The 25,719-nt window shown below is 43.8% G+C and overlaps 1 protein-coding gene across 3 annotated transcripts in view; it reads left to right on the top strand.

Moving 5' to 3' along the window:
• svep1 (sushi, von Willebrand factor type A, EGF and pentraxin domain containing 1) overlaps window positions 1-25,719 on the top strand; it is a 78,540-nt gene that overhangs the window by 27,660 nt on the left and 25,161 nt on the right. For all 3 annotated transcript variants that reach the window (XM_056442201.1, XM_056442200.1, XM_056442202.1), the window contains exons 4-10: window positions 14,097-14,255; window positions 15,666-15,845; window positions 17,957-18,136; window positions 19,729-19,923; window positions 22,013-22,131; window positions 22,853-22,982; window positions 24,335-24,442. In XM_056442201.1, the coding sequence (XP_056298176.1) occupies window positions 14,097-14,255; window positions 15,666-15,845; window positions 17,957-18,136; window positions 19,729-19,923; window positions 22,013-22,131; window positions 22,853-22,982; window positions 24,335-24,442 (1,071 nt within the window). The remainder of the gene's footprint in view (window positions 1-14,096; window positions 14,256-15,665; window positions 15,846-17,956; window positions 18,137-19,728; window positions 19,924-22,012; window positions 22,132-22,852; window positions 22,983-24,334; window positions 24,443-25,719) is intronic.

Below are 25,719 nucleotides of genomic sequence, written 5' to 3'. Positions count from 1 at the left end.
TCTGGAGCGCTCACGATATCTGCATCACGGAGAATCAGCAGAGGAATGGGGAAGTGGATGGATGGGGTGAGAGAAGTGTGTGTGTGTGTGGGGGAGGGGAGGGGGGGGGGGTAGTAGAGGGGTATGCAGGAGGGCAACATGTTTTCCTTCTGTCAGATATTGTGGCTTATCAGCCTGAGAGAGTGACGGGAGGTCTGGACTGTGTTAATGTGTCAGAGAGAGAGGGAGAGAGCAAGAGAGAGAGAGAGAGAGTTAAAGAGAGAGTTAGAGAGAGAGAGAGATATGACTGAATATAAAATAAGATTGAAGATACAATATTTTCAGACTTGTGTGTGTCTAGCTTCCTGTCTTTCATCTTTCTCAGTGTTCTTAGGTGGTGTGGTGAAGTGGCGTGGGGTCATGGGAGTTGTAGTCTTCACCACCTTCTTGTCAGCTTCTCCCAGTCAGGATTCCTCCAGTGGTCAATGTGCAGGAGGCTTTGAGCCGGACTGTCTGCAGAGGTCTCCTCAAATGGATCCAGTGATTAAAACCAGGAGAACACCGATTGTAGCCGTTTTAATTAGATGCTGTTCGGCAACCAACTGAAGATCCACACGTCCGATGAATTAAATCACAAATCCTTTTGATATATAGTTAAAATGTATATAAAATATAGAAAATATATAGTTCAGTTGTCTCGTACGGTGACAATAGGAGAAATCTCTATGACAACTGACTGAGAAAACTCAAAATACTGATGAAGATCATGAGGTCCGGTCAATAGTGAGTTGATATTGGAAGAATTGCTCAATATTTTCAATATTTAGTGTATTAAAAGCCTCTTGAGCTTCGATTCGACCCTCTACATATCATATATGTATATATATATAATAATATTACACGTCTCTCTGTGTAGAGGGTTTGTTTCCTTGTGATTGTTGCGAGCATGAGGCCTTCAACTGAGTCCGCACTGTAAATATTTGCGGTCTCGATGTGAATGACCGAGAGATCCCGGGAGGGGAAGCCTCGGCTCGAGTTAACAGGAATTAAAAGGACAACACCGGAGGGGGAATTTGTTAAAGGATGACTATGAAAAGTGTTGAAATGGGAGGAATGCTGCAATCATTAATTATCTGCTTCGCTTCCCGTGCCGAGGTCTCCGGTGGAGATGTCGTTTTCTTGGCGTCTCCGTCTCAGCGCTCCGCAGCTCGTCTGCACTGTGGCGTTTACACACAGGTTCACACCGCGCAGGCAACAACACATACGCGCGTGCACACGTGTTTGTGTGCACACACACCTCTGACCCATTAAAATATACCACATTCAAGGATCTGACACACACCAGATGTCTGGCAACAGTGCAGAGCGAGGCCTGTTTACATCACCTGAGAGAGAGCAGACACTACTTACTGTAGTCATAATAGATGACATCATCGGGCCTTAAGTCACTGCAGGACATTAACGTACACTATGAAACATAGAAAACTAATCTCTCATATAAACTATCCCTTTGTAAACAAAGCAGGGGATTAACAGTTTTAGCATTTACAGTTGCTCAATGAATGTCTTCTCTTCATCTCTCTGGCTCTTTCTTTTTGTTTATGTGCAATATGGATTACAGGTTGATTGATTAGTGACGGCACCAAGCCGTGTCCACTCTCATTCAGATTATTCTAAATGGTGTCAATTGGCAAATTTAATGTTAATTTCATTGTTTTGACAGAAAAAACGTGGAAATTCATGTTCTCAGAGGATTTCAGTGGTTGAACTGTGATGCGACTACTTATTGCCAAGTGTCTTGTCTCAGGTCAGTCATTCAACATGTGCTCTTTTCTTCACTGCCAAGACAAAAATGTATCCCTGTATGTTGTTGGAAAAGGTCACTATTTAAACAAATTATATATTTTTATATGAAAAATGATTGATAGTAAAATATTTGAATAAATATCCCATAAAAATTGTTGATTTTAGAGCTTGCATGAAAAGAAATGTCTCCAAAACAGCATAAAAAAAATCTATAATAAAATAAAACCGCTAAATAAAAGACCATCAAGAAAAGTCTACTTTTCAATACAATGCAATAAAACCAATGTAATGATGGTTTTTCTATTCTTCTCAGCATTGATGCACAATACGCTCTGCTGCTGCTGTTCATCTGTCCCTCTTAAGTCGTCGAAAGCTGCCCATTAAGTTTTAGTATGCTGTGGAGGCGATGTGGCCTGATGAGGTTTTTTTCCCGGGAGGGGGGTCAAGTACCACCACCACCCTGACTCCCCCTAACCCTCATTAATAGCTTATTCTGATTGAAGGGAGATTTGTGTTTTTCTTTGGTGAGTAGAGAGTGGAAAGAGGAAAGGAGGGGGTGTGGGGGGGATTCCTTACCCCGGAGACATGCATCTTTTATGGTGGATGGATGGAGAGCTTCCAGGGACTGGACAAAGATCAGACTGGCTCAGTGCCAGAGCGAGAGAGAGAGAGAGAGAGAGAGGGAAAATGTAAATACCAGCACTAACAAGCTCAGTAATAAAGATTATTTACATGGAACATAACCGCAAAGTGATTTACAGCCCGTAACGCGATACGTGGTCGTCTGACGTTATGTTGTGTTGATAGAAGACAGACAAATAAAAACATCCACTTGTGATTGCAGTGGAAGGAAAAGTTCAAAGTGCACTTCCTGTGTAACTCCTACCTGTGAGCGGACCAGCTGCAGCGGCTCTGTGATGCGGGCAAAGCCGACGCCTTTGTGACGGGTTCATGAACGCGTTGTTGAATATCAAATAATTCAGGGTTTTTTCTTCCCAGAGAAGGATTATTACTGACACTTCATTTGTGCCGATTTTGGGTGTCACCTCCGAATACAGAGGCGGAGCATCCAGTTCAACTGTTTGCATGTTGACAAGCGGACTCGTCACGAGAACATCTCAACGTCTTGTTACTATGACATATAGAGGCTCAAATAAACCAGAGTCATTCGTTAAGTAACATATAAGATGTCATCTGGGGCAAAATAAAGTAACAGGAAGTTGGCAGCGAACCAAATATGCATTGAACGCACTTCTCAAAGAGCCCTGTGTGTGTGTGTGTGTGTGTGTGTGACCTTCAGGTGTTTGTCGGACAGTCTTTCATGTCATTCGGTGTTTGAAGTGTTTTGCTTGAGAGCAGATTGCATACATCGGTCTCAAAGTCCACATTAGTCCCTCGGCGCCGCGGGTTCCAGCTCCGTTCCCCCGCTCCTCCCCTCATTAAACGACACATATAGGTCTGTAAAAAGCCTTAATTGATGACTAGCGCTGCCGTGTTTGTTGGTCGAGGATGTCGTAAAGCGGACGCGGCTCGTGTTGTGAACCGAGGCCGTTCCGACGCACGAAGGAGCGAGGAGGCGCCGGGGGCCGTAAAGCGGACCTCCTAGGACCCTTCTCTGCTGGAGTGCATGAAAAACAAGGAGCCGTGAGACGGGCAGCGATGCGTAGCAGAGCCTCTCTGTCTCATTAACACTCCTCCGGCTCTCTCTATATGGTAGTTTAGATTTGTTTTTATTTTATTATTTATTAGTCTTTATGATACACAGTGAAATTCTTGCATTGAGTGTTTAAATCTAGAGCTACAATAATTAAGATTCGATTAAATGATTGATTTCTTAATCCATAACACAATCTTTCAACTTTTCTGTCATTTTTTACTTGTTATTTTACAAGTTTACGATTATAGGATGATACTTAGAAGACGAGACAATATTTTTAAAAGGTTGGGGTAAATATTCCTAATTATTTTTAGGTACATTATTAGTATAATTACTTCAGGTACTGCATTCAACACTGCCTCAAGTATTCATAAACAAAAGGGTCACGAGTGAATCGCTTATTATCTCACACTGTAGCCAAGAATGCTAACCTTGCGAATCTTGCTAACTGAAAATAATTGCACTTTTGCACTTCAAATACTTTGTGCTCGTCTCTCACACATAATTAAAGATGACAAATGTGCCCACGGGAATTTAAGGTGGAATGACTTTCTCCTGGAGCATCTTAAGTGCTTTGCTCCGGTGTCTCTGTCGAGGCCTTTGCCCTCCTTCAAATCCAACATGTTTGTCCTTTTCTGTGACCCCCATCCATCTCTGGGTATTTTCACCGACCCTCTTCAGCTCTCTTTCAGCACCCTCTTTCTTCCTTTCACTTTCGGATCTGCCTGTGTGTGTGTGTGTGTGTGTTGAGTGAAAACCCTCCAGTTGGTGGGAGGTGATGAAGAGGGACGCACGCTCCGTCAAAGGTCGCAGGCTAAGGATGGAGGAAGTCAGCAGCTGCCGGTTTCCTGGAAGAGAAGCATTCTTTTTTTCTTGTTTTTATTTCTCTCGACCCACCAATCAGCTTCTGTTGTGACACCACGGCTCCTTCAGCTCCACCAATTGTTGCCTTCCTGCAGAAGTAGTGCGTGTGCGTGAGCAAGAGTGTGACGATGTTTTGGGTGTGGCGAGTTGGCGGGCCAACGACGACCTCAATTGTTTTCGGTTTGTTTGTGACTCTCGATTTACGAGCATGAATCGGTCTCACGATCCCACAAGGGAACACCGACTCTCAGGCTACTGTGGGAATGGTGGAGTGTGTGTGTGTGTAGTGGATGACTGTACATGTATGTACATAATCATATGTGTGTGTGTGTGTGTGCGTCTGACAATGCATCCTTCATCATCGGAAATGGAAACGAGCCTCCTTCTTAAGCGAGCGTTGGATGCTACGTTGCCTCGAGCGACCTGAGATCCGACCTCAGGCTTTTATCACAACATTTCTCAGCACACTGACATCTGTAATCAAGCGCAGCAGCCCGGGAACCAACCTGTGTTTGTACAGTTGTTTAGCGCTCTCGCCGTTCGAATCCCCAGCGTTCCCGAGTCTGTAATAAGCGAGCAGAGAGGACCGTCTCTCTGTCCTTGGGAATCCGTAAGAGCTATAAACCTGGAAAAGTCATGGAATTTTAAAATGGCAATTTCCAGGCCTGGAAAAGTCCTGGAAAAAACGTAAATCATAAAAGTTTTGGAAAAGTCATGGAAATTTGTTATCATCACATGTTCATTTATGCAGAGTTTAAAATAATTAATATGTTTTTTAAAGAAAGCATTCAAAATATAAGCCGGCGTACGCTCTCAATACGCAAAATGTTCTAAATTGTTCATGTTTATACCGAGATTTCAGTTTGGTCATGGAAATTTGGTTTAAAGTCATGGAAAAGTCCTGGAAATCCATTGGTCAAAATGTGTAAGAACCCTGTATCTAGCGATTTGCGGTGAAGTCGACGTCCCTCGGGGGGATCGGATGGAATAATAAACAGGCCAACAGCGATGCAACAGCCACTGAACTTCCTCCGCTTCCTCTCCGAAGACCGCCTCGCATCGCGGTGCAGAAGTTTCACATTCTTGGGAAATCGGGAAGTCCGCAGACGGTCCCCCGGACGGAGGCTGTGTAGGTGGACAGCTGTGCTGCAGCCACGTCCCCCCCTCCCTCCCCCGTCCGCCCGTCTCCCCTCCACAATCCAGCTGGAGAGCAGACCGGACTTCAATGAGATGAGACTCTGTCAGTGTGATTTAGAGCATCCTGTCATTCCACAGGGAGGATGTGATTCCCCAACTTTTTTTAAAAACTTTTTTTTCCCGCCGCTGCAGGTGACCCATGTATTGAGGTTGGAAAATGCCTGTGACCCTCATCGTTGCGAGACACTTCTGGGTTTCTTGCATACGGTATATAAACTCTAAACATTCAAACGAACACCAGCTTCTTCAAGCCTCCGCCAGGCCTTTTGTGTTTGTTTTTGAGGGCCAGACGATGCATTTTAATTGTCTATTGTCTACTTATGCGCCTCCAACACACACGGAAGCTTCCGCGAAATGATCCCTCGCATGTGAGCATTGTTTTCGTCGTGAAACACCCTGGAATTTGAGGCTCGACTTAACAACATTTCTCGTGTGAGAGGCCCTTCGACCGCAGAGAGGTCCGTTCGCAACACTCACTGCTGGACATCTTGTGTCTCCATCGTTTAGCTCTGAAGACGACAGAAAAATGGATCACAACATCGCGAATATTACAGGACCACGGACATATGTGTTGCTTTTACTGTCTGCTTTGCACATGAAGCCCATAATGTCCACTAAAGATTGTTTATTTATTGGATCAAGACTCAGTTGATGCTATTTTTCTGAGTCGACGCAAGGTGTCGGAAAACAAAATGCAGATGACCTTCTGATGCCAAACGGAGGTCGGCAACCAGAAAGGGCCGAAGTCTGAGCGTTAGAAAAGTATCGCCAGTTGGCATCGAATGCGAGGTCGTCCGCTGAAGCTCCTCAGGTTATCCTTTTATCAGATATTAGTCAGAGTCGTCACATTGGGCACTCAACTGTTTGAATTTTTACGCTGGTTATTTCAGTGGTTTTAGGTTTTCTTTTCAATACAGAAATGCTGTATGTGAAAATAGGATGCAAAGTTGATTTGACAGACTGACTTTTTTACTCGGAGTACCACAATAACTGTGAAATTATTTTAAAAAAATGATAATGAGACGATAGCCGACCAGACTTTTGAGGCCCGTGCTTACTCGGGAACCACACGGACTGGCGAGGCCTGCTTGTTTTGAGAGATTTAGAATAGTTCATAAGTGAAACTAAGTGCTTTATGGTCAATGCGCCATGTGGGAAGCAGCCTGTGATCGCGCACTGAATGGATTGTGTGTTTGCGAGCATGTGTTTGTGGATTCTGTTGGCCGCAGCAGAATATATCCCTCTAAGATGATAACTCTCTCTTTCTCTGTTTGTCATTGTGGCAGAGGAGGCAGATGTTCTCGCTCGGCCTCTTTCGATCCCCTTTCATCGTTTCCGTCCTGGTCTGTTTTTAGGCCCGGGCTAATCGAACGCAGCCCTCTCCCCGGAGACTCGAGAGATTCTCGTGTGATAGTATCTTTGGCTCCCGGACCCGACGTGCCTGCCAGTTTAATGGCTTACTTCATATTACCAGAAGGGGCTTTAACAGATGAACTGAGCTCGCTTTTGTCGTTTTTTGACTTCCTATTTCGTCGTGTAATAATGTATTCTTGTATTTCAAATGTTAGTGACGGCAAAGATAGATGTTAGCTGAGTTAATGTCTTAAAGGGGAAGGAGGTAAGTTAATGTATGGCGTGACGTAAGTTACGCAACAAACGCTCTTGTTTGAATCCAAACCTCGATGTATCCTGAAACGTAACCAAGTAGTTACCTTCGCATTGAAAATGCGGAAGGTCATGTTTTGATCGCCGTGTATTTATTTGTATGCGTGTTATTCGCATAACTCAAAAAGTATTAAACCGAATCGCATGAAATTTGGTGGGATGATTGGTTATTATCCGGGGACCATTTGATTAGATTTTGGGATCGATCGGGTCAAAGGTCAAGGTCAAGAAAAGGTCAAAATCTTCTTTTTACCATAGCGCATAGTCAATTTCTATCCAATTGGCATGCAACTAATGCCAAAATGTTCATAATTCAATGCCCAATATTGTGATATGCGAAGGTATGCGCTCTACCGAGTGCCCCTTCTAGTTTTGTTTGCGTTCACGTCTGCACACACGGGCAATAACGGTGAACTTTTCAAAGGAGGCGGAGCAGACCTCAGGTCAAAGTCGGTCGTCATTTTTCAGCAATGATGAACGAGACGCTTCGTTGGAAAATCAGACCTCCAAATGGATAACTCTGTTTATCTAAACCCCTCGCAAAAAAAAAAAGATCATTTGGCCGACGTCCTTTTATTAAAAGTAATATTTCACTCTCAAAAAAGGAAAAATCCCCCCAAAAACGCTGTTATCGAAAAGAACGATGCGAGCAGTGACGTGATGAAACATCATTTAACTTCGTTATTAGTTATTAGCATCGCTCACATATTGCTTTAGCTGTGAATGAACAGCGTCTGATCCCAGGGTCCAAACACAATTAGTTTCAGTTCGGGGGTCTGACTTTTGGCTCAAGTCTTTGCAGCAATGATGCATTTTAACGGAAATTCCCGCAGGTTTCCTCCACATTCTCCTTCCAGCTATTTTTCCTCCCTTCTTCTATTTTAAGATTCACGGCCGCCGCTCGTCCTTTCATCATTTATCCCTTCCTGTCCATCCTTCCCTCCCAACCTCTGTCGCCAGAAGCAAAAATCTGGTCTCTCTAAACTCTGTGTGTGTGTGTGTGTGTGTGTCCAGGCATCCGTCTGTGTACATTTCTAGCGGCCAGCACATGCAACCTGCCAGGATCTGAAATGTTCTATTTCTTGTCGATATACAGTTATTCCACTGTTGCGCTCTGGGCGAATTATTATTCACATAAAAAAAAAAAAGTAGGCTTCCTGTAAACCTTAAAATGAAGCCGTAAACCAGATTCCCGAGGACACTTTTAGCTTATGTAAGAGTTTAAAGGACGCAGGAGGGAGAAAATGTATCGGCTTCTTTTGTTATCAAATCAAAGAATTGCAGACGGACACACACTCACTTTCTGCACCAGAATACACCACAGGGTGTGTGTGTGTGTGTGTGTTTGATGTGAATTACTGGGTGCATTTTAGTGCCAGCAGCCAGTGCCTACTTTATAGTTGGTGAGCATCTCCTGGCTGACCTGCTGCCGGGGGGGTGGGGGGTGGGGGGTGTTAGAGACCAGGCTGGCATTGGCTCAGCAGTGGAAATTCACACCTGGCCTGAGGCCTCTTGCTGAGCGGCGAGTACATGAGAAGGATATTAGCACTATGGCGTCTCTGTCGCTCCTCTACCGTACAGGTTGTAATTCAACCATAGAACGTGATATTATAACGTGCATGAACTCATAGTGAAGCTCACAGCTAGCCGCTCACGCTAAAGGAGGTTCGGCCGTATCCCATGTGGCTTTTCTGCATATTTGTTGAAATGTATTATGCGTGTTTAAATGATGTGTGTGGGTGTGGATTGAGAACATTCATGATTTGTTTAACCCTCCTGTTACCTTCAAATTTACTCACATCTTTTACCCCTGGGGTCAATTTGACCCGAGCAATTAAAACCTAGAGAATATTATTAGAATTGATATTGATTCCCAAGTTTAAGTGTGAGGTAAGTTTGTTTGTTTGTTGACTACCTAAATAGCCCTTTAAATAAATAAAAAAGTAGATATTTCTTATATGTTTGACACAGTGAAAAACAGCCTGGGGTCAAATTGTACAGACATCTCTGTTCCACTCGAGCTGTAACTTTAAGCATCTGGAGCTTTGTGTTCATGAAAGGCCGTTATGAAACAGAAGTTTATCTATCGTCCTCTTCAAGACGTATGAGGCACCGCACTGCTGCGAGAGACGCTGTATTTGTATTTATTGGAGCGGTAACAAACGTTAATGGGACTCTGAATGAAGTTTCCTGACTCTCGGAACAGTTCTGGTTTCACTTTATTTATTTATAGCGCTGAAATGTCAGCGATTACTCGACGCTTCTCAAATGTGTCAACTGAGTGTCTTTGGGCTTCAGACTGCCGATTAAAACGGAAAAGCCCAGGGCGCCGGAAAAACCACAGCGGACGCCCATAATTACCTTGTGACATCAGATTAATTGATTATATAAACTCGCGACGGTAAAACAGTTGTGTGTGATTCATACACGCGGTCATCAAAATTAGCGGCTTTAGCTTGTTACCTTCGCATTGAAAATGCGGAAGGTTATGTTTTGATCGCCGTGTATTTATTTATTTGTATGCGTGTTATTCGCATAACTCAAAAAGTATTAAACCGAATCGCATGAAATTTGGTGGGATGATTGGTTATTATCCGGGGACCATTTGATTAGATTTTGGGATCGATCGGGTCAAAGGTCAAGGTCAAGGTCATGGAAAGGTCAAAATCTTATTTTTACCATAGCGCGGTCCATTTTTATCCAATTGGCATGCAACTAATGCCAAAATTTTCATAATTCAATGCCCAATCTTGTGATATGGGAAGGTATTCGCCCATTCTAGTTTGTGCTGTTTGGATAAGCTTCCCTCTCTAAGTGGGCTGGATACACAGGAACCAAAAAAACGGCACAGAAGAAAATTGCTTTAACTTTGGGGAGCAACTGATAAAGCTTCTTCCGCTGCAAAGTGCCCCAGTAACTGCTGTGAATTACGGGAATTGCCAGCGCAGAAAATTGCTTGTGTGAATCTACTCGTATAATGGCCGATAAGGGCTGTCGTTCCTGGTAATAACATAATTCAAACTAGAACGGGCACTCGGTAGAGCGCATACCTTCGCATATCACAAGATTGGGCATTGAATTATGAACATTTTGGCATTAGTTGCATGCCAATTGGATAACAATTGACCGTGCTATGGTAAAAAGAAGATTTTGACCTATCCATGACCTTGACCTTTGACCCGATCGATCCCAAAATCGAATCAAATGGTCCCCGGGTAATAACCAATCATCCCACCAAATTTCATGCGATTCAAGAAGATGTTGACCTTTTCATGACCTTGACCTTTGACCCGATTGATCCCAAAATCTAATCAAATGGTTCCCGGATAATAACCAATCATCCCACCAAATTTCATGCGATTCGGTTTAAAACTTTTTTTGTTATGCGAATAACACGCATACAAATAAATAAATAAATAAATACACGGCGATCAAAACATAACCTTCCGCATTTTCAATGCGAAGGTAATAATCAGAATCAGAATTTTGGAACTAATTCAAAATGGTTAATCAAGAAGATGAGATAGTGGAATTAAAGTCACATTACGTCACATTACGCAGGTTTAATCTGTTATTTGTGAACAATCCCATGTGATTGGATCCAGAGTGGGCTTCTTCAGGAGAGGTTTAATAACAGCCACCTTGAAGGAGTGTGGTACGTGGCCTGTTAGCAGAGACACATTGATAATATCTAATAGAGAGCCGCCAATTAAAGGCAAAACGTCTTTAAGCAGCCTCGTCGGGATGGGGTCCAAGAGACAGGTAGACGTGTTCGAAGTAGAAACCGTTGAAAATAATTGGTCACGGTTGATAGGAGAAAATCCCTCCAAATATACACCAGGGCATACAGCGGTTTCCAAGGCCATTCCACTTGAGGACAGATTGGCACTGGTTACTGGCAAGAGTCACAGCTCTGTGGAGCCGAGCATTCCTATAAACCTTAGTGGTAATGACTTTATGAACTTCTTTAATGAAAAGATTTTAACTATTAGGGACAAGATTAATAATCTCTTGCCCATAACCAGTGCCAATCTGTCCTCAAGTGGAATGGCCTTGGAAACCGCTGTATGCCCTGGTGTATATTTGGAGGGATTTTCTCCTATCAACCGTGACCAATTATTTTCAACGGTTTCTACTTCGATCACGTCTACCTGTCTCTTGGACCCCATCCCGACGAGGCTGCTTAAAGACGTTTTGCCTTTAATTGGCGGCTCTCTATTAGATATTATCAATGTGTCTCTGCTAACAGGCCACGTACCACACTCCTTCAAGGTGGCTGTTATTAAACCTCTCCTGAAGAAGCCCACTCTGGATCCAGAGGTATTGGCTAACTACAGACCGATCTCTAACCTCCCTTCCTCTCCAAGATCCTTGAGAAAGTGGTCGCAAATCAGTTGTGCGACTTTCTACATCATAATAGTTTATTTGAGAAATTTCAATCAGGATTTAGAAAACACCACAGCACCGAGACGGCACTGGTGAAAATTACAAATGACCTCTTAATGGCAGCAGATAAAGGACTCTCTCTGTCCTGGTCTTGTTAGACCTTAGTGCTGCATTCGACACCATTGACCATGACATCCTGTTACAGAGACTGGAGCAGTCGATTGGCATTTCAGGCACGGCACTAATTTGGTTTAAATCCTATTTATCAGATCGATCTCAGTTTGTATTTGTAAACGATGACGCCGATAACCACCAACGTTAATCACGGAGTTCCACAAGGTTCTGTGCTTGGACCAATTTTATTTACCTTATACATGCTTCCTTTGGGCAATATTATCAGGAAACACTCCATAAACTTTCATTGTTATGCAGATGACACTCAACTATATTTATCGATAAAACCAGAGGAGAGCAACCAACTCTGTAAAATTCAAGCATGTCTTAAAGACATAAAACATGGATGACCTGCAACTTCTTGATGTTAAACTCAGACAAAACCAAGTAATTTTAATCGGCCCTGAGCACCTCAGAGATCAATTATCTGGTGATGTGGATTCTGTAGACGGCATTGCCCTGGCATCCAACACCACTGTAAAGAATCTTGGCGTTATCTTTGATCGACTTGTCCTTTAACTCCCACGTAAAGCAAATCTCAAGGACTGCATTCTTTCATCTACGTAATATTTCAAAAATCAGGCACATCTTGTCTCAAAAGATGCAGAAAAATTGGTTCACGTTCGTTACTTGAGACTGGATTACTGCAACTCCTTATTAGCAGGCTGCTCTAATAAATCTCTTAGGTCCCTCCAGTTGATCCAGAATGCTGCAGCTCGTGTTCTCACTAAAACTAAGAAAAGAGATCACATCACTCCTGCACTAGCTGCTCTGCACTGGCTCCCAGTAAAATCAAGAATCACTTTTAAAATTCTTCTCTTAACCTACAAAGCCTTGATTGGTGATGCACCATCATATCTTAAGGAGCTTGTCGTACCATATTGCCCCACTAGAGAGCTACGCTCACTAAATGCGGGACTACTTGTAGTTCCTAGAGTCTTAAAAAGTAGAATGGGAGCCAGAGCCTTTAGTTATCAAGCTCCTCTTTTATGGAACCAGCTTCCAATTTCAGTCCGGGAGGCAGACACAGTCACCTCGTTTAAGAGTAGACTTAAGACCTTCCTCTTTGACAGAGTTTATAGTTAGGGCTGAATCAGGTTTGCCCTGGTCCAGCCCTTGATATGCTGCTATAGGCTTATAGCTGCCGGGGACGTTTTAGGATGCACTGAGTACCTATCTCCTCTTTTTCTCTCCTTAAGGATGAATTTTCATCTCTCAATCACACGTTACTAACTCTGCTTTCTCCCGGAAGTCCTTTTGACTTTACGTCTCATGGGGTCATCGGACCCTATGAGACGGCATAGATCCCATCTGCCTGATGGATCGCCTGGGTCGTGGAATTCCTGCTCATGACTACGCCACTGTCCTGTTGAGACTCCGCCCTCCTCCTCCCCACCGCCATCTGCCTGATGGATCGTGGAGGTCTCCATCGTGGAATATGCCTACTATGAACTATTCATACACTCTGTCATATTCATTGAATGTATTTTAACTCTAAATCTGTCCTTCTGTACACATTACATCTATTGCATCTGTCCATCCTAGGAGAGGGATCCTCCTCTGTTGCTCTCCTGCAGGTTTCTTCCCTTTTCCCCTGAAGGGTTATTTGGGAGTTTTTCCTGGTCCGATGTGAGGTTTTGGGGCAGGGATGTCTATGTGTACAGATTGTAAAGCACTCCGAGACAAATTTGTAATTTGTGAAATTGGGCTATACAAATAAACTGAATTGAATTGAATTGAAAGTGACCTTTAAACCAAGATAAAACCATATGATGGAAACAGTCCATTTCAAAAAAAATGTTAAATGATGCGCCGACGTGAAGTCGATTGATGGTGAATGAAAGAATGTTGGAGGACCTTCTCGTGACCCCCGCTGCTTCATCTTTGCACCATGTCCTCTGATCGGACGCAGGTGACGCTAATAGGAAACACACTTTCTCGCTGTGTGTCCGTGAGTGTGTGCGCGTGCAGGTGATCAAAAGGCTTTCCTAACGAACACTAACTGGTTGTAGATACTCGTAAATCTTTTTTTTGATTGTCGCATTTTCGTTGTAAAAAAAAAAAAGAGAAGAAAAGTCATGTTCTATCGTTTTGGCTGCTGAACTGAACTCGTCTTTTATTTTTTTCATAATTTGTTTTACCTTCCCAACTGAGCTCATTATGTCATTAATGCAACATTTTCCACCATTTCATGTCCAGACAGGAATATGATCAAAGTCTCCTCATAAAATCCGCAACTCTGTTTTTTCCTGTCTCAGTCCTGACGTTTTAATTAGCAGCTTTTCATTTCAAACGTAATTTTCATCCGATCTTTTCCATCCAGACAATTGTTTGTAAGTGCCGTGTTTTTTTCCTCTCCTCCCACCAGTGTGTCCACCGGGCACCTATAAACCAGAGGGCGCACCGGGAGGCCTGAGCACCTGCCTGTCGTGCCCCGACTCGCGGCACACCTCTCAGCCGGGCAGCACCTCCCTCGGCGACTGCGTCTGCAAGCCGGGCTACGAGCCAATCGGCATGACCTGCCAGGGTAAGAGTCACTAATCCGTTAAGTGCACCGTCGGCTCTATTTCACTTCGTCTGACGGGTTTCAATTTCCGGTCGAAAATCTCCTTTGACGCTTTATGTAGGGAGCTTTTATAAAAACTAATTACGGCTTCGACGTTCATAAAAATGTTGCCATTTATTTTATTTATTTTACTATTTTGGAACATTCAATGTTTTCCATGACTAAAACTGACAGTTAGTCTGATCATTAATAATTATTAATAGCCGAATGCCAGGTCCACTGTACATAATGAGTGAAGTCCGGGAAAAAGGCACCACGTTATTGATTATATTTCCACATCTTGTGTAGTTGGAGCCTCTTTTACGACCCTGTAATGATGCCTAGGAACCAGAATGCAGTTAGAAAATATCCCTCACGAGCCTGAACATTAAGTCCGACTGTCTGAAATTGACGCTTTGGCTCTGGCGTGACAGGATTTGATATTGCTGCTTCAAAACAACATGACAGCGATGGAGGGCGCACAAAGGGACTTCCTCCCAGTGAGAAAAGTACCAACGAAGAAGAATATCTTAATCCAACGCGGACTTTACATAATAGTGCGATTTCCAGGCCTCATGAGTTCACATACAAGCTTTCATAAAGTAGCGATATGGGAGCATTTGTGTCATGACAATGAACGTAAACTAAGCGTTCCACGGGAGTGTGAGGTCTTTATCGGAACAAACTGGGAATCTGCTTCCAGTCATTTTCGCGGTCTGAAGAATGAGCCAAGGATTTCCACACAGCAGTTCATCTGAACAAAACAATATTCATGAATCATCTCTTTCCTGGACTGCGTTCTGCTTTCTCTTCCTCCCCCGGTGTAGATTGGGGAGGTGATGTTTGACAACCTGTAATTTTTTTGGTTTTCTCACTTTATTATCATTTTTTTAAGGAACATAAACGTTCCTCTGTGTCTGCAGTTCCCACCAGCAGATATTAACTGTGTGTGTTTTGACAATATGACATTTAGGATTTCACAAACATGTTTCTCTTCTTCTTCTTCTTCTTCTTCTTCTTCCTCCTTCTCATTCTTCAACTTCTTCTTCTTCTTCTTCTTCTTCTCCTCCTCCCCCTTTTTCCTCCTTCTTCTTCTTCTTCTCATTCTTCTTCTTCTTCCTCCTTCTCATTCTTCAACTTCTTCTTCTTCTCCTCCTCCCCTTTCTTCCTCATTCTTCTTCTTCTTCTTCTCATTCTTCTTCTTCTTCCTCCTCCTTCTCATTCTTCTACTTCTTCTTCTTCTTCTCCTCCTCCCCCTTCTTCCTCATTCTTCTTCTTCTTCATTCTTCTTCTTCTTCTCATTCTTCCTCTTCTTCCTCATTCTTCTTCTTCTTCTTCTTCTTCTTCTTCTTCTTCTTCTTCTTCTTCTTCCTCTTCTTCTTCCTCCTCCAGTGGTATATTGTCCAGCACTGTCTCCTCCAGAAAATGGCTTTTTCATCCAGAATGTATGTAACAACCACTTCGACGCGGCCTGTGGCGTGCGATGCCAACCAGATTTTGACCTCCAGGGAACCAGCATCAGGCTGTGCCAGGCCGATGGCTTCTGGTCAGGGACACCGGCCAGCTGCAAAGGTGAGCAGGAAGCAGGCCTGATGCATGATGATGAAATACAACAGATCCCACATGGAGGTGGGAATTGTCCAAAACCCCAAGATATCCAGCCAATAATGAAAGAGTTTATGTATTTGAGAAGCTGCAATCAGAGCTCTTCTGGTGTTTTTACTTGAAAAGGGACTTAATGCTTGGGTAGGCAGTGTATTTTTGCAGTTGTGGGGCATCATAATCTTTCAGCATATTGTAATTTAAGTAATCTGAGAGAAAACTAGACCACTTCGCCTCCTCTTGGCTGTTTTCTGGCTTTAGAAAAGAAGACTTTGCCCAATCACAGGTCATTTCGGAGATTCATTTCTATTGGCGGTTCTCCAAATGCAGATGTGTACCACCGTCCCTTCAGATGCTGAACGCTCGATACAGTGGCAGAAAAATCCTCGCCGTTTTTTTTCCAGCCCTGGCAACAACAACAAAAAAGACTCGTCAAAAAGTCTGGCAACGTCGGCAAAGTATTTCAGAAATGGAAAGAAAGTGTTTCTACAAGTTTAGTTTTAGTTGAGAAGGCGAAGCTATTTGCAACATTTTTTATTTGCCAAATGAAAGACGCTAAATGTATAAACTACTCCAGTGACTTATTAAATATGGCATTTGATTTGACAGTATTGGAGACTTTGTGCATGGTGCAGGAACAGTATCTTACCAAATGATCCCTCTGGATATGCAGCGATTACACACACACACAGTCTGATTGATCCCTGCTGCTTCCTCCACGCCACATGTCTCCTGAGATTCCTCATTAAGCTGCGGGGACGTTCATCAAAGTCCTCACAGCCTGCCGCCTCCCTCCTGATCTCTGTGACCCGTCATAAACATGTACGGCATTACATGGACATATCGCTACAAAGGGTATTAGTTGTACGAACTGGTTGCGGGGTCCCCTGCACGCTCCAGTGAGCCTGTGTGTGGCGGCGTGTAAAGATGTCTGGCCGTGGATTGAGATCATATGTGTTTAGACTGAACGGGGAATCAACATTTACTGGGAGGCTACCGCGCTCTGCCAGGCCAGATGTGAGGAGGAAGGAGAGTGGGGAGGAATCGGTTAGAGGAGCCAGAGCGAGTTCGCGGAGAACACACCGAAAGGATACGAGGAAAGGAACGGCAGAAGGTCGTGCAGAAGGAAGCAAGAGCGCGTGCGTGTGTGTGTGAGTTCAAGAAGGGAGAAAGGAAGGCCGTGAAGAGGGAGTTGGAGATGCCAACAGATAATGAGGAAAATGCCAGTTTTTTTTGAGAAAGACGGCAACAGTGTGACTCACAGAAATACCAAGACACTGAATATTCAAGGGTGTGTGTTTAAGATCTATAGTGGTGGCTTTTTGGTATATATTTTCTGAGTGTGTGTGCATATGTCTGCCTGTGTGTGTTGCACTAAGTCTAGTCTTTACCGCATACACTGTGGGACCTCCCAGCTAGTGGAGCCCTGAGGGAGGGGGTCTCCCCTGAACCCGCCTGTCTGTCTTTGGGTGGGGATGAGAAATAACACACTACACACCCTTTTTCTAGACCTCAGCGTAACTCACGGCAGGCACACACGAGGATTTATTCCAACTTTTTATTTCACAGGGACTTTCACGTTTCGGGTTAAATGATAGGTCCCAAGTCGTAGATGGTGGTGCCGCACATTCCTGCTGTTGATTTACTGCTTTCTCCTCCTCTTTTCATATATAGTGCATGTGTTTATAAATTACACCTCTATTTAGCATGAAAATGTACAGTTTTAAATAATATTTGCATTCAAAAGTCGTTTTTTCGGTGTGGTAATCGTGCAGATTGAAGAATACATTTCTTTATGACGTTTGTTAGGCCTCTAAAACAAACCATCAACAGTATTTGAAGGTTGTTTTTCATCCCCGCCGGCTGCTTTTGACTCGGTTTCTATTTTTCCGGAACTTTTCATTGTTAAAAAAAGAAAGCGATCGTAGAGCAGAGAGAGCTGCGGTGAATACACGGAGGTCAAAACAAACAAACCCACACGTGACATGGATCCACTGAAATATAGCAATATACAAATGGGGTTTTATTTGTTTGGGGGCGGATCGGATCCTCGTGTTTATGTTTTCTTTCTCCGCCGGCAGTGCGCTCCTGCTCGCCCCTCACTCGGCCGCAGCACGGCTCCCTGAGGTGCAGCGACGGCGCCGCCTCCCACGGGGCCGAGTGTCAGGTGGGCTGCGAGCGAGGCTACAGGCTCGAGGGAGACGCCACGCTCACCTGCCGGCCCGACTCCCAGTGGAGCGGATCCCAGCCTCGGTGTGTGGGTAAGCTGCATCACCTCCAAACCTCGATACCGTCTACTTCTGACGGCGCTCCTGCCTTCAGCCTCTCAGAGAAACATCTCTCTGGTGTGTTTTCGGTTATAAGTTCTTCAATCGCGATTTTACAGCAGCTATTTGAAATGTGTTCTGTGACATGAAGCCTTTTTTGAGAAATCTATAAAGTGACACTTAGTCACATTTAATTCACTTTACTTTTCCTCTCCGGGGGGAATTCATCCATCTCAACGACTGGTTTATTCATTTTCATTTGTCTTTCTTTCTCTTTTGGTTCCCTCATCTGTGGAGTTGAACTACATTTCTGTATTTGGCTCTTCAACTGACATGATTTCCTATGATCTATGAGACAATAGATGTCTGTAGCGGGACATCGGTCTCAGTATTTCACTGTAAACTCGTGTTATCTGTTTCTCTCGGTGATTCCCGTCCGGCTGAAAAAACAGAACGACCATTCATCGGGGGGGTATTCCTCTATAAAAACATGTGGTGGTGCACACATATGTAAACACACATGAGAACACACTCGCACATGCACGGCGGTTAAACACATGGTCTGTGTTTGCCTCTCTCGACATCATCCCCAGATATACGCGCATCTGCTTTCTCACAGCACGACTACGGGCGCACAGAATAACCCACAACACTTCACAACTGGTAGTTAATTTAAAATAGTTGCACACACTCATGGCCACTGCAGGAGCACCCAGGTCAGGGACACTACACACACAAAAAGAGACGGTGTGAGAGTGTTTAGCCACAAACCTCCGGCCCGCACTGACTCACTTCCAACCAACCAGCTCGCCGCTCTATTTAAAAACTACGACCGGTCCGCTTCCGAGAAAAAATCTCTGACCATCGCAGACTGTCGCTGCCTCTTTAACACAGCTACCAGGGCTCTGTGGGCTGCAGATTTGTTTCAGTGATTTGTTTTACTGTTGGTTTGCACGCTGGTGTCACGGGATCGGCTGCCATAGATGTTATTTCACATCCGATTGAAACCTCCCGTGTTGAATCTCCCTCTCAGTGAGTTTCCCCCTGTGTAGCTCCTGCAGCTAAAGCCAGTGAAACGGGAGTTACAGAGAGTGGGAGAATGAGATCTAGCCATCATTAAGCGAAAGCCTCACTGGCCTGCATCCCAAAAGAAACACCAAAAAAGCCTCCAGCGTTTGAGTCCCGTGGTTTGTGCTTTCTTCGGTTGAATCCCGACCAAATGTTGTTGTTTTTTTGCCAGTTTCTGATACACAACCCCTGCAAATAGCTTTATAGTTGGCATTTGTAGTTGAGCCGGCTGAACGTAGGATTTGATCGCATCCAAGTGAAAACCACAGGAAACGCGCTCGTGACCCCGGAGAAGTTTGATTTCCGTTCTGTCTTTTGCCTTCTGAAACTCACTGGATTTGTTCTTCTGCAGCAAGCTTTAGATTTCAGGAATGCTCAACAATTCACATCTCACGAGTCACGAATCAACTTCAACGCTGACTGTTCGTCTGCAGAGAAGTTTTCAGGAACAAAATAAACAACACCAGATTCATCTGTTGGTTTCTCTCCCTCTCTCTCTCTCTCTCCCCCTCCCTCAGAGGTGCGTTGTCCCCCCATCGTGACCTTGAAGAACATCTTGCTGTTGCCCCCGGCCTGCGGGAAGAGGACGGTGTTTCCGGGCTTCGCCTGCCTTCTCACCTGTCGTCAAGGTTACAGTCTCCAGGGAAACAGGAAGGCGGTGTGCATGAGCTCTGGAAACTGGACCGCCAATGTCCATAAAGCCGTCTGTCTAGGTAATGGTGTGTGTGTGTCTGTGTCTGTGTGTGTGTCTGTGTCTGTGTCTGTGTGTGTGTCTGCAATAGCTTAGACCTCAAGGTCAAAGGTCAGGCTCAGCTGTAAGCGCTGTAAATGGATTCCGGGTCGTAACAAGAATGTGAAGTATGTTCAGGTCAAGATATTTGATACACGTCAGATATATTGTAGTTTTTGTTTTGGGTTATATTCAAAGCAATACTTCAAATCTTTTGGGAAATACGCCTCATTGCTTTCTTGACGACAGTTAAATGATGGATAGCGCTCCCGCAACACCGCAACAGGCTGCAGCCCTCCAGATGTCTGGCAGGTGAAGCAGGTGGTGCACGGCGTCCTCACGGGGAAAGTTCGCTAATGAAGGAGCTGCTGTCGTTAAGGGGAGGAAGAGGTGCCATAAAACACGAAGAACGAATGCAGAGGGAAGGATGAGTCATCTGAAGGTGTTTTATAATAGGGTGGTGGAGTGAAGATCCCCTCGGGGGGGAACCGATGGGCGGAAGGAAGGGGAGTGAAAAAAGGGAGAGATGTTAAAAAGAAAATACAGATAAGACGGAAGAAGGATGGCGTGCCGTTTGCAACGCAGGCGGCACACTTTGAGCAGATCAAGATATGGAAAGTTATCGACGAGTTGAAGGGGCTTCTTTGTGAAGCTCCTGGCTTCTTTGTGAAGCTCCTGGCTTCTTTCGCCTCTCACTTCGCGTGGATGACACCCGAAGTGAAATCCCCCTCCCTTGTTATGAAGATGAACGGAGCCGATTGGAGCTCCGTGTGTTCGTGTTTAGCAGAGATGGATGCCTAAGTGGATGGTCATCGCCGTCCAGATGGGAGCAACTCCCTCGCACAACGCTGGCGATCGATGGGAGATTCGACTCTCGACTGCAGGCTTGAACTGGGTTGAACTCGACGACTCTGGATTCGCATTATTACAACGTGATCCAAAGTGAAGGAGCTTTTTTTTCCTCCGAGGGATCACGGGCGAGCCAGATCGCTGCAGACGTCAGCGTGACCAAATCCATCCTAACGAGACAGAAAGTGAGAGTATCCACTGCTTGTTTGTTGTTTAATGTACCTGGCAGTGAAGTCAACACATCAGCATTTGGCACGAGACTTGTTTACATTTCAATCCTTTAATCCCGGGATCAAAACGCTGGCTCTATTGCGCTACTTTCATTTTTTAAATATTGCTAACAGATTCCCATAAAAACACACATGGACCAGCGACAGGCCGAGCATCCTCTCTGTGCTCGTTATGACCGGCGCTGGAAATATGTGGATTGATGGTGCTATGTAATAATGTATTTGTATGTACAAGCATCACTTCAACATTTACTTAACAGCTCCGAGGGTGAAAGAGGCTACAGCCTGATCATAAAGATGTCACGTATCCAAGATGGAGCTTCCTTATTAATGAACGTGATTGACAATAACTTACAGCATGTGTCATCGCCACTTCCCTTCTGGCTCCATGAAGCGCTGCTAGCCTCCACCGCCGCGGCCTGATGGCGTAATGTTACATCGGCGGTGTGTTTGGTTGAGTAAAGACCAATAACGGGTTGTGTGATGTCTTGTTATTAAAGAGGTGAGATGACATCACACATCCACTTCCTCAGTGATAACAAGCAGCAGGCTGAGGTCTGCGGAGGAAACATCTGCAGTGTTTAAATCGGACTATGTTAGAAGACGAGCTGGAATCAGATGAAGCTTTTGCAGCGTCAGCATTATTCTCATCTGATTCTCACATGATTCTCACATGATTCTCATCTGATTCTCACATGATTCTCATCTGATTCTCACATGATTCTCATCTGATTCTCACATGATTCTCACATGATTCTCATCTGATTCTCACATGATTCACACATGATTCTCATCTGATTCTCATCTGATTATCACATGATTCTCATCTGATTCTCACATGATTCTCACATGATTCTCATCTGATTCTCATCTGATTATCACATGATTCTCATCTGATTCTCACATGATTCTCACGTGATTCTCATCTGATTCTCATCTGATTCTCATCTGGTATTCTGCTTCCTCTGAATCGTTTTCTTCTTCTCTCCTCAGATGCTGAACCTCCAGGGATCCAGTGTCCCGGGAACATTGTTGCCGGGACGGACGAGCGACGCAACACCGCCAACGTCAGCTGGAACGTCCCGACGGCCACCGACAACTCTAAAGAAGAGGTTGATTACTTTAGTGTCCAGATACAGTAGTAGGGTGCAACTATTCATTTGCATTAAATATTTTCATGTTGGAACGATGTAAGAACATTTTTATAAAACTCCCAAGTTAAAGAAATCTGCTATTTCTAACACGTCAGAAGCTGAAACGAGAATATTTTGATTATTTTTCTCGATAAAAGGCTATTTAACGATCATTTTCAAGTCAAATACATTCTTTATAACATTTCTCAGTCACCAGCGTGACTCACGGATTTAGGCCAGTGGTTCCCAACCTGCGGGTTGGTGCATCCCAATTGTTCCCAAAATCAACTTGACGGGTCACGTGATAATCAGAATACGGTTTCGGTCAATATTTACTATAATTCCCGCAATTTATCTTGTATCTTGTAGAATACTGAATACTTTAACCTCTTTGTGCCCCTAAACATCCTTTAAATAAAACAATGTATGATGGAAACCTCACTCCTGTGACGAGGGATCATGAGCGTACGCTACGCAATTTAAATAGTTCCTGTCGAGGTATTTTATCTAACGTCATGCCGTGAGGAAATGACCTCCGTGTCATTTTCAAGTGAATTATAAACTGATGTATAACAAAACCAAAGAAACCCTTAAACCCACTTCACATTTCTCGGCACAGGATCTCACAACATTCAACGCATAACTTATTGAGTGCAGTTTTGATTCAGTTGTTTCTATATGTGTTCTCCCCCTCCTCCAGGTGGCGGTGCAGGTGAAGCCCGTGTATAACCCCCCCCAGCTGTTGCCCATTGGGAAGGAAACCATCACCTACATTGGGACCGACCGCTCGGGGAACCAGGCCAACTGCTCCTTCACCATCACCGTCATCGGTGAGTCCATCGCTCTGGAGCGTCCATCGAGCAAACAATGTCCAACAACTCATGAAGGAAGTTGCACACACACGGTGTCTTTAAAGACATCGAGACGTCGCCATAGTAACAGTAACAGTACCGTTAGCTTTTTTGGCTTTCCATCGACTGCTTTGTCTTCTGCCGATTCGCGTACACACAGCTGTGCGGCTTTGTATACAATATGTTTCAGATGATTGATAATCACATTTATACGTTAACAGCTGTGCTGACAAATTGTAATTTAAGCATTTAAATACATTTTAACTACGGTTGAAAGAAAATTGTTTGTGTGTGTCGTGATTTCAATAAAGAGACATTGCTGTTTTTTTATTGTATTTTTTTGTTTTGTTACACTGAGCCCAACTAGCCGAATATATATATATATATATATATATATATATATATATTTGTATGTGTGTATATATATATATATTTGTATGTGTGTATATATATATGTATATATATATAAATAAATATACATATGTGTATGTATATATATATTTATATATATAATATATATATACAGAAATATGTATATATATGCATACATATATTTAGATATATATACACATATATATATATACATATTTCTGTATGCATATATATATCTAAATATATATATATATATATGATTGGTTAACAGCATGTATTTCAGAGGATCTGTGTCACATGTAAAATAAACATTTGAATCTTTTTAGTCGACATCAGAGTAAGTGTGAGTACAGACTCAATATATTTTGCATTAAACCTAATTATACATACTTGCATACCACAACTTAAAGTCAGTATTTAGCGTTGGCCCCTCTGCTTTGTGAGGGTTGAACCGGTGGCCTCTTGCAGGACGGCCTCCACATCCGGCTGCCTCTGTGCTGCAGTTTATTTCTGTCATTCAGTGTAAAACTGGTATTTAATTCCACCAGTAACGGAGAACAACCGCCTGCAGCAGGTGCCAAACAGGGTTTACGCTGAGAGGAAAAACGGGGGGTGTCCCGTGTCAGCCGCTCGATAATCACAACAGTCGGGGGGGACCTCGAGCATGGTAGCCGTGAACATTTCCATATGTTATTATGGTGGTGCGGCGTTGTGGTTTTTTATTAGAGACATGTGTTTAACCAGCGCCCCCTGACATGCTCTGTAGAAAAAGTCACATCGCAATGTGTTTCCCTAATACGTCTATAATCTGTTCCAGTCTTGGGAGATACTGTGTGTTTATGAATTATGAAGTGACTGATGTGTTTTATGTTCACACGTTGTGCCGTTTTTTAATTTATCGCGCGCGCTCCATCTGGTCGTTACAACCCACAGTTAACAACCTTGTCTCGGCTCTCTAGATACGGAGCCCCCGGTGATTGACAGGTGCAGGTCGCCGCCCACGATCCAGGCCACAGGCACCGAGACGGCGGCCGTTTGGGAGGTGCCGCAGTTTTCCGACAACTCAGGTATGTCTGGTCTCCGTTCTCAGACGGCAGCACCGGAGATGGTTTATTCTTTTGCTCCTCTGTTCCACCCTCTTCCTCCGCTGATGATGGCTATACAGGATCGTTTTCCGCTCAGTGACTGGAAAAAGGGGATCAGGAGACGCTTTGTGAGCGTGCGTGTGTGTGTGTGTGTGTGTGTGTGTGTGTGTGTGTGATTCATGTTGGGAGACACTGACTGGAAATATGGTCCAATGGTGAGGGGATGGATTGTCTCTCTGTGCATGAATGCATCGTTTCTGTGTCTGTGTTTAAGAGAGAGAGAGAAACGTTGTCCCAGTGTCTGTTAATGTCATTAAAGGTCGGAGGTAGTCGGGAGAAGCAGGTGTTTTTGCTCTTTTGTGAGAGTTTGCACTCTTTCCATCCATTTTTCCCAGAAGTCATGTGAGCGCACTCAACTCATACATCTTTCTTTTTTTTCTTTTCTTAATCTTAAGTGACTGCAATGCACAATACATCTGGGTGTTTATCACTGTCTTAGTTAAGTTGACAGTAATAGTCAGAATATAGATTTTGTTAACTTTTCACAACTAGTTTGAGGTTTGGCCAGACAGATTCATATTCTAAAATAACAGTACTGCAATGTACATTTAAATTTTTTTTACAAATCTAAATGAAAGTACAAAAGTATTCAAAGCAAAGTGGGCAGTAATTCAGGTGTGCATTTAATCTGTAAAAATGCATCATATTTCATAAAATTATATTTTAAAGTATGTAAAGTCATAAAGTGACAGCGATAACATTTAAATGTGCAGTGAAAGACATACACATTTTGTCTGAAAAGTAGTGAAATAAATCGAAGTAGACAGCTAAAGGAGATCAATACTGGATTTGAGTAATATTTACTATGTAAATGTAGACCACTAACACCGGACTAAACCCACCTTCAAGTGCCCTGCACCAAACTGCCAAGAAGCTTCCTCCCACCATACATTTAACTGTGATGTTATTGGGCTACTCACTAATAACTTTCAAACGCAGTATTTAAACTAGATATTGAGGCAGATGCAATTTCCACATGTTCTCTAGATTTTCCCTCCCGAGTCTCTCTCAGGTTTTTACCAGTTCAAGTGTCGATGAATGAATCTCATGACTCGGCTCTATCTCCAAATATCGCCTCTAGACCGCGAAGCGATCCCTTTATTCCCGCGCACGATGACGAACGTTGTGTTTTTATTCTTGTTAAAGGGCAGCGCAAGAGGTCAGGAGGTGCATCCCGACTGCGGTGAGGATTTAACACG

This window comes from Pseudoliparis swirei, chromosome 21 (genome assembly GCF_029220125.1).
Source record: "Pseudoliparis swirei isolate HS2019 ecotype Mariana Trench chromosome 21, NWPU_hadal_v1, whole genome shotgun sequence".
Taxonomy (NCBI): Eukaryota; Metazoa; Chordata; class Actinopteri; order Perciformes; family Liparidae; genus Pseudoliparis; species Pseudoliparis swirei.
The sequence above is the reverse complement of the archived record's forward strand: the minus strand, read 5'-3'. Positions and strand labels throughout refer to the sequence as shown.